This window comes from Phalangium opilio, unplaced genomic scaffold, assembly GCF_054372755.1.
Source record: "Phalangium opilio isolate 3A_F unplaced genomic scaffold, DU_Popi_V2 ptg000059l_1, whole genome shotgun sequence".
Taxonomy (NCBI): Eukaryota; Metazoa; Arthropoda; class Arachnida; order Opiliones; family Phalangiidae; genus Phalangium; species Phalangium opilio.
Genome location: NW_028324176.1, coordinates 2,718,994 through 2,728,687, shown reverse-complemented (window position 1 = coordinate 2,728,687; position 9,694 = coordinate 2,718,994). Strand labels below are relative to the sequence as shown.

Genomic DNA, 9,694 nt, shown 5'->3' with positions numbered 1-9,694 from the left:
ATATGTACAATTAACTGATGACTATCATGATTAATAGTAAAGACGCTGTTATATCTGAACTATAATAAATGCTGGTGTTCAAACTGCATTTTATAACAATTATTCTGATAAAAGATGCTGACGAAAGTGATGATTGCGAACAAGCTACTGAATGGCATAGTCCGTCAAATAATCATTCCTTCGAATATGGTTTTATCGGGGAAGACATTAATCAAAACAGTGTTCCAAGACCTACAATACGAGATGCCGCTGGGAATTACGGCTCGAACTTGGTGCTTGTAAAGTATCTAAATAATGTATTTATTTAAGCGGTTGGAGCCTCCTAACCAGGAATGGTTCGGTTCAATTGTGGAGAAAGAAAATATCGTGGGCTTTATTTTTGGTAAGTAAATGATTTCGAGGAACCCAGGGGTCCTATAATCAACCGTGCGAACGCGGTCTTGTCAGGGAAGACAATAATCGTAACAGTGTTCCAAGACCTAGAATGGAAGAAGCGTTCTAACGGTTAGTCGTTGAAGGAGCCGCTGTGGAGTACGGCTCGAACTTTGTGCTAGTCAAATACTTAAATAATGGATTCATTTTTGCGTTTCGAGCCTCCTAACCAAAGTTTTGGTTCAATTGAGGAGAATAAAAAAGCGTGGGCTTTGTTATTGGTTAGTAATAGCCCAGGACTTTTAGGGTTTGTCCTAGAACATTTGAACATAAAGATGAAAATTGGTACATGTGTTGTTTTTGACCCAACAAAAAATATACTAAAAGTCCCCTGTTGCAGAGCGCGAGCTTTCGCCACCATCTTGGAAAATGGCCGCCGGGAATGCCAGCTACAATGTATTCCACATTCTTCTTCAAAATTTATGAAAATCGGAACACATTATGATTGGAACCACATGAAAATCATGGCATAATTTTACAGCTCTGTAATCAATAGTTTGGTCGCCATATTGGAAAATGGCCGCCGTTAATGCAAGGTACAGTATATTTCACCATGTTGTTGGAAAATTATGAAAATTGATAGGTATTACAATCAGAGCTGTGTGAGCCTCATAGTAAAATATTGAAGCCATTAATCAGATGTTTTGCCCGCCATGTTGGAAAATGGCCGCCATCAATGTCATATAGATAAAGTATAGGGTTCAAAAATTATGAAAATTGGTAATAATTATGTTGAAGACCGTCTAAGCATCACACTTGAATATTGAAGACGTGCTACTGAAAGTTTGGGCGCCATCTTCGAAAATGAATGCTGGGAATGCTAAATATATTTCAAATATATAAATCTTTTTGAAATTCCTTTTTTGAATATGATTTTCATTAACGTAATAAACAACAAAAAATGGATGTCTCGAAGTCGAAATTATCGACGCCATCTTTAAAAATGGCCACATGAAAATCATTGCCCTAAATTCTGAAAGAAAGAAAAGTTATTCTAAGCTGTTATACATGTTGATTAGAGAATATGATTTAATATGGGGTAGTTAAGATTAGAATTTAGACAGATCTCTAGCATTTCATACATATTCAACGTCATCCTGAAGATATTTCATAATAATTGCATGTCAGAACCCTTGATTAGACGCTACACATAGCTAGGGGCCTTATCAGCGCCCCTCCCCATCATATTCCAAGTTGAACCTGCAGAACCGTCGTCATGGCACACTGGATCGGCCAGTGGGACCGACCAACGCCACTTGAGCGGGTGACAGAAGCTGGACACCGTCAGCGGCGAGCCCAGTCAGGAGGTGGTCGGTGACAGGGAAGGATTAAGGCAGCAGAAGACTCGAGGGGACGGGGAAGTTCTCTACAAGCACAACAGTTCCATACGGCCCAAACAAATAGTGTATCCGCGACCCCTAGAGGGTTGCCAATAGCGGGGGCGAGCCATGGCAACACCTGGGTGGGGGGAAACGGCCCAGCAAAACCTTCACGAAATGGGGCAAGGAACGGTCTGAACCAAGGGTGAACCCAAGGAACTCCCGAACCGTCACACCGAACTCGGGCCCCTCCGCCACGATAAGTCCTTTGAGTTAAAAAGGTTAAGAGAACATTTCTTTCATTTACGTGCTGTAACTGGGTGTGGTTATGATAAGGCGTGGTTTAAAGTAATGACAGATAATCAACATCTTACAAATTTGTTGCGCTTTTTTAATGACCATATTGCATCTAGGGAATCCATAGCTGCTGCCGAAGAGAGATTTCTTTTTGCTTTTTTTAGGGTGATAATTGACACGTCACGCTTCAACTATGTAGAAATTACAAGTAAAATCGAACCGTTGTCACATATACTGTCAAGTCCTCATTTGATCTCGCTAAGCTTAATCCAACAACCGACACCGCAAAACTACATTTTTTTCCGAGCTTATCTTCAAGTCCAACAATAGCTAGGAATAATCCCACTCACACCATTCTCCTTCCGGCATCAGATGATTTTGTAACACTCATTATTTGTACCTGCAGTCTGCAGAACATCTTGTATAAAGAACTGTGAATGTAGACGATCTGGATTAGCTTGCTGGGCAATGTGTGGTCATTGTTAGGGTATTAGCCGTAATATAAAATCTTCAGGATGACGAGAAATATGAACGAAATGTCAAAAATGTGTCTTAAGTCTAATCCTTAACGACACTAGAATGTATATACCACGTATAAAACGGTTTTTCAAAACCAAAATCCGACTAATATGGCTTTCCCTTTCTTTTTTCCAGATTTTAGGATAGTAATATTTAAGGGACCATTTTAAAGATGGGTCGATAATTTAGACTCGAAAATAGTTATTTTTATGGCGTTTTATACGTTCATGAAAATCATCTACTCAATAAAAAATATAGAAAAAATTTATATATCGGTAATATATTTGGCACTTCGAGCAGTCATTTTCGAAGATGGCGCCCAAACTATCAGTAGCACGACTTCAATATTCAAGTATGATATTTAGACGGTCTTCAACATAATATTTACCAGTTTTCATAATTTTTCAACCAAATACTGTATCTAAATGGCATTGATGGCGGCCATTTTACAGCATGGCGGCCAAACTATCTGACTAATTGCTTCAATATTTTACTATGAGATTCAAACACCTCTGATTATAATACCTATCAATTTTCATAATTTTCCAACAACATGGTGAAATATACTGTACCTAGCATACACGGCGGCCATTTTCCAATATGGCGACCAAACTATTGAACACAGAGTTGTAAAATTTTTCCATGATTTTCATGTGGTTCCAATCATAATGCGTACCAATTTTCATAATTTTTGAAGATGAACGTGGAATACATTGTAGCTGTAGTTCACGGCGGCCATTTTCCAAGATGGCGGCAAAAGCTCGCGCTCTACAGCAGGGGACTTTTAGTATATTTTTTTGTTGGGTCAAAACAACACATGTACCAATTTTCATCTTTATGTTCAAATGTTCTAGGTCAAGCCCTTTTTTGGCCTATCTGTCCTGGCCTATAAATGATTTCAAGGAACCCAGTGGTCCTATAATCTCCGAGGTGATTACAAAGATTGTGTACCAGTTAGGATTTCAACTAGACTATTAAATTTCGAAAATCAAAATTTCACTTTCAACAAGATGATTTTTATAGCTACGCAGTTATAATGCGGAGCGTTTGATCTTTTTCAACAATAAGTTTAATAAATTTCCTCCTTCATGTAAGTAACCAGGAAAGGTTCGGCTCATCGAACATGGATTTATCGTGCAAGATATTAATCTTAACATCGTTCCAAGACCCTAAATAGAAGACGAGATCTAACGGATAAAATATATAAAACCGCAGTATTAACAGATAAAATTCATTCATGTCGAAATAATAATACTATCAAGTAGATATTTAAGATTAGGGAGTACTATGTATTTTTCATTGGATCATTAAATTTATGGGAAAATTGGTATTCAACTGCTTTCGGAGAGACAAAATAAATTGATTTGGGGAACTTTTTCGCTAAAAAATGTCGGACACCTCATCGTCAGACGATGATGTCAAAGCAATCGATTTATCTGCTGAATTTCGACTAGAGCTATGCTGTACGATAGATAAAACATCAAACCGTATATCTAGAAAATATAAATACGTTTTAACCGAATATAACGTTAAATTCCGTAACTTAGAAGAACTTGAATTTATAAATATTCACTATCAACTTTGCCAAATTTTGAATTCTCTCATAAGAAATGACTTCAACGTTATAAGGTATTTATCCAAGAGAGTTTAAGTGATAAAAAGAGCCGACAGGTGTTAATTAAAAAGGTAAGAGGATTCTGGCCAGCGTTGATTTTTATGGTTATACCAAAAATAGCTTCGGCTTTTATTAGCTAATGTGCGTTTTAGTACCAGCAGCTTTATTGATGGACAATCAAAAGGAAGTTAACAGTTTAGAGAACGCCATTAAAGAGGTGCTGAGAAAACCTGGTTTTGCCGAGGATAAATTGGAGTACCATTTAACTCTACAAAAGGTTTTATCTTTGAAGAGTGTAGCAGAGCTACCAAGTGTTTCAATCTTGCCACCTACAACGAACTCGTCGTTTCCAGCACCCGCAGTGTCGAGTAAAATACTGCTTCTAAGTCCTTCATCCTCTCCTTGGATTCGTCCATTGTGGCCTACCTCTACCCTGAATATATCTATTAATAACTCTACCTCTTCCCAGAATATATCTTTGCGACCCTATCTTCTAATTTCGCTACCCCACAGCCCTTACTGAACAGTACAAACACCGGCGATGTCGTTTCTCTCACCATCGACTCTCTCTCTCGAACGACCAGTATGCCAGTTTTAACACCTATGGTTCCGAATAAGCCCGTGGCGTCTTGAATTCAACGGATCTTTTCAACGTAAGGGTCTTCTGGATCAATGTTCCGAAAACTTAATCCTAAGGATGCGGCTTGGTCGAAAAAAAGACTCGAGAAAAATCCATCTACGAAATTAAAACCCTACCCTACACAAGCCAAAATAAAAGAGATCGTGCTAGTTTGAAAGAGTTTCAAACTAATGAAGCTAATATCGCGTGGGTAACTTATAGACAGCCAAAAAATTGCCTTGCCTTGCCTTTAAAATTATTATTACATTTAATATAAAAGCATGTATCTAATTATATATAAAAGCGTGTTTCTGATTATATATATAAAAGCGTGTTTCTGATTATATATAAAAGCATGTTTCTGATTATATATAAAAGCATGTTTCTGATTATATATAAAAGCATGTTTCTGATTATATATAAAAGCCTGTTTCTGATTATATATAAAAGAACGTATCTGACTATAACAATATTTCCAATTAATAAATACTTTTATTCTCGTATTCAAAACACATGTCTCTGATTATTAAATATTAATTACAACTTAAGAAAATATTTTATTGATTACATTTTTCATATCTATGTCCGAACAAGTGCAGATATCTCTATAGAGATAAGAAGTCGTTAATTTCCGTTTTGTTTTCATTAATTTTCATAACGTTTTTAACCAATTTTCTATACTTCTTTGAATTAGAAAGAATATACAATGAGCAGCGTTGGCAAGTTTTAAACAAATTGTTCTAAACAGTCATTAAAAAGACCAATTTGTTTAAAACGTTTTAAAAAAAGTTTACAACGTGTTTTTTATGGAGAGAAATTTCGAATATTTGAACTCTTTTTATTTGAAAATGAGCGAAGTGAATAAATAACAGAAATACTAAGCTTCATTCAAAACCTTCCAACAATTCAGCTGTTTCATATGTGTGTTTAATTGTTTGGAAACCCTACCAGTTCTTTTCGGTTTGGGTCGCCATGCCGCGCGGTTTGGCTCAGTTTGCTGCGGTGTCCGGCCCTGTCAAAAAGAAACGTAAGAAAAAGCCCGTCTTAGGGCCAGCATCAAGAAAGAAACAGATAGTAGAACTTCTTGCCTTAGCCAGTGTTAGCGACGGGATGGAAGAATCCGTGAAATCGACGACAGAAAACTAATCAGACGATGGTGAAAATCAAGACAGACCAATCTTCAACAACACACCATCAAGCTATCCCAACTACACAAGAAAATGAATTGGCACAGGAACCGATACAGCAAGCAACACAATAAAAACGATCTCATTGCCTATAAGAAATTCCGTGCCCTTTTCCGAAAACAACTAAAGAAGCAAAGACGGTCGGGCTGGCAGAAGTTCTGCACCCATCTAAACGCCCAAAGCCCAGTAGCACAGGTCTGGAAGGGGTTGAAATGGGCGACGACGAATGCGGCTACCCCTCACACCGACGACGCACAGGTGGCAGAAAAACTTGCAGATTACTATCACACAGTATATTATAAAGAAACTCCCTTTCGTCAGCCGGGCACAGGGGGAGAGAACGAAAGTTATAGTGAACCGATAACCCCACAGGAGTACCGACTCGGAATACAACGCCTAAAGAACACAGCCGCAGGTGGGCCGGGGTGTCGAACAAAATGCTGGCGACCCTCCCCTGGGAATTTTATCAGAAAGTCCTAAACATGTTTAATCACCATTGGACCACACAACAATATCCGCCCCACTGGAATGACGCGGTCATCGTCCCTTTTCTGAAACCGAACAAAACGAAGGAGGACCCGTTCCATTATCGACCTATAGCGCTCATTTCAACCCTGAAAAAATTGATGGATGAAATTGTCAACAGACGCTTACAACACTTCCTGGAAGACACCCAAGCCCTCAACCCTTTTCAGACGGGTTTCAGGAAGGGGAGAACCACTACCGACAACATACTACGCCTGACGGAAGCGACCAGGGAAGCTTTGGAACAGGGACAATACATGGGCATAGTCTTTCTCGATATAAAGGATGCTTTCCGGAACGTACCACCAGGACGATTACTACAACGATTGAAGGAATTAAACTGCCATGGAAACTTGTGGTCATGGATTAGCAACTTCCTCCTCGAAAGAAGTAGTAGGTTCGCCTAAATGGGACAGTTTCCTCAACTAGACGACTGAATTATGGAGTTCCCCAGGGGAGCCCCCTAAGCCCCACCCTCTTCCTGATTGCGATCAACGATATTGGACGGGACTTCTTCCCAAATTGCGAATACGGCCTACATGCGGATGATATTGCGAAATGGACCTCTTCTCCCACACTGACCATGGCCACCAGGGTATTACAAGACAACCTCAATCTCGTCGCAGCAAACCTAGAAACATGGACCTTACCGATACAGTACGAAAAATGCAAAGCTTTACTCTGCACAAGAAGAAGAGGCCCACCAGTGGAGCTCCCCATACACATAGACGGTAACCCCATCAGTGGTACAGACGCATACAAATATCTCGGAATATGGATAGACAGGCGGCTCAATTGGAAAAATCACATCCAGAACGTAATACTGAAGTGCCAGAAAAGAATGAATGTCCTCAAAGCAGTGACGGGGTTACGGTGGGGAGCGACGCGGACCACAGATAAAATGGTCTACACCCAAATGATCAGATCCACGATGGACTACGGAGCCTCGGTATACGGAGCGGCAAGTCATACCCAACTCCAGCAGCTGGATAAGATACAGAATAATGCCCTACGGATCATACTAGGTACACCCAAATCTACAAGCATTTCGTCAATGGAAACCGAGCTGGGTATTCTTCCCCTATCGGAAAGACGACGAAGACTAGAGTTAAACCTCTTAGCTAGGGAATTGGGGACAGAGAAGAGCCGGGAATGGCTCAACACTACCAGGCCACAGAAGTTTCTCCCACCGCCAGAAAGAAGAACCTTGAAGGAGCGTCTACAATACCTTTGCCGCAGTCTTCCCGAGGACCTTATAACACCAAACCCACTATCTTAGCCGATACCTCTCAACGCCAGACCCCCTGCGCCGTGGAGAACCTTCACACCAAAAATCTACAACCTTTCTCAACCAAGCTCAAAAAAGGAACTTTCATCGGCCCAACTCTTACAACACTACCGTCAGGCACTTTCTACCGCATCTACGATCGACGCCACCTTATAGATCTACACGGACGCTTCATACCGGCCCGGGGCGAAAAAATAAGGCCTGGGGATAATACTAGAATCTTTTAACCTAACGATAAAGAAGACAATCAACGGACACCACGACATTACTCAGGGCGAATTAATGGCCTTACACCTAGCTATCTCAGAGGCAAGGGATTTTCCACATACACACGTCCTCATAGCCACGGACTCACAAGCAGCCCTCAAACTCCTGCAACAATTACTCCCGGACAACCAATTGGTACGCACGATACAGCACCAAATTGAAGCGAGCTCTCAAGAGATATCGTTTATATGGAGCCCTGGGCACATAGGTATAGCAGGCAATGAAAGGAGCGGATCGGGCGGCGAAGCTAGCGCTAGAAAAGGAAAACGACTACCCGGACTACTGGCTCCCCTACTCCGTCCCAACGCTCAAACGACTTTTTCGCCAACACAGGCACTGCACTCTTATAACAGAAAGGAGGGGAACCCGAGAAGGAGCAATACAGAAGGAATGGCGTACCGATCCCTACAAAGACAAAATTTCAAAACTAACGCGAACACAAGAAACCTGCATATCAAGGCTACATTGTAGACGGTGGATGACGGGAGACTCCCTTCATAAAATGGGCAAACTCGCAAGCCCAAACTGCTCCACTTGTGGTGTCATAGAGGACACCGAACATATATTGTGTCACTGCCCACTTTATGACACACACAGACAACCCTTGCGCCACCCTAACCCCAACAAACAGGTTACCCTAAAAAATTTACTAACTAGCAACATGAATGGCAAGAAAAAACTATAAGGAAGATCACGTGCCTCTGGGCAGCGTATGAGAAAACAGCCCGCCGTTGGTGACGTAACAGCACACGGGGTATATAACATAGCTGCAACCCCGACTCCAACACAAAGACGACACCTATGGTGGAACAGGACTCCTCGGTGCCACTCCCATATCAACGGTTGTCCAACGCTGCCACAGCCCCAGAGAACGGAAGCTCTAGCAATGGCGTCCTGACCCTTCACAGCGCAGAAACCATACAGATCGCCCCACAAACCAGAGTTGCCGTGGACACAGCGCTGGCCTTTGCAATACCGGATGGCCACGTGGGCATGTTACTAGGACTACACCATCTAATGATGCAGGGATGCCATATAGGAGGAGGCGTAATTGATGCAGACTACCGCGGCCCGGTCAAAGTGATCCTCTTCAACATAGCACAGACGGAACTTCACATAACCCAAGGGGACGCACTTGCGCACATGATAATTACACCATGCTACACAGGACCAATGGAAGAGGCCGCCACATTACCGCCAACCAACCGAGGAGAGGGGGGCTTTGGCTCCACAGGCCGCTGAAACCAGGGATAGTGCCGGTCCACTCTAAACACTACCAAATTCTACAATAAACTGGTTGTAACGAAAAAATAAAATAAAAATAAAAATCCAACACACTTGTACACTAACATTGTAACAAAACACAGCCATGTAACCGACAAAAAAAAGTAGAAGAGCAATTTGTACATAAACCCAAGCTGTAACCTATAAAGACGGGCCCGAGGCAGGCGTATAGCCAAGCCCACATGGCCCATATACTTAATATATAAAAAATACCCTACCAGTTGATTTATCCGTTACCAATCTGTATTGAAGAATGATATTCCAAAAATATGATTAAGGCTTTTGTCGTCTACTTAAAACAAAGCAACAGCGTTTCTCCAATGTGGTTTCTCTACACTGTTG

At 41.3% G+C, this 9,694-nt stretch overlaps 2 protein-coding genes across 2 annotated transcripts; both read left to right on the top strand.

Annotated features, from left to right (window-relative positions):
• The first annotated feature begins 4,018 nt into the window (after positions 1 to 4,018).
• Positions 4,019 to 5,115, top strand: LOC149667325 (uncharacterized). Its single transcript, XM_089841412.1, has 2 exons — positions 4,019 to 4,550; positions 4,696 to 5,115. Exons 1-2 carry the CDS (start codon positions 4,322 to 4,324, stop codon positions 4,797 to 4,799), a joined length of 333 nt encoding a protein of 110 aa, XP_089697538.1. The 5' UTR covers positions 4,019 to 4,321; the 3' UTR covers positions 4,800 to 5,115.
• Positions 5,116 to 8,869: 3,754 nt separating this feature from the next.
• Positions 8,870 to 9,310, top strand: LOC149667324 (uncharacterized). Its single transcript, XM_089841432.1, has one exon. It carries the CDS (start codon positions 8,870 to 8,872, stop codon positions 9,308 to 9,310), a length of 441 nt encoding a protein of 146 aa, XP_089697558.1.
• Positions 9,311 to 9,694: the final 384 nt, after the last annotated feature.

What these genes read in the sequence shown, in the direction of transcription:
- LOC149667325 (XM_089841412.1), top strand. Translation starts at nt 4,322, where the DNA reads ATGTGCGTTTTAGTACCAGCAGCTTTATTGATGGACAATCAAAAGGAA. An exon ending in TCCAGCACCCGCAGTGTCGA is followed by an intron (nt 4,551 to 4,695) that starts GTAAAATACTGC and finishes GCTACCCCACAG; the next exon opens with CCCTTACTGAACAGTACAAA.
- LOC149667324 (XM_089841432.1), top strand. Translation starts at nt 8,870, where the DNA reads ATGGTGGAACAGGACTCCTCGGTGCCACTCCCATATCAACGGTTGTCC.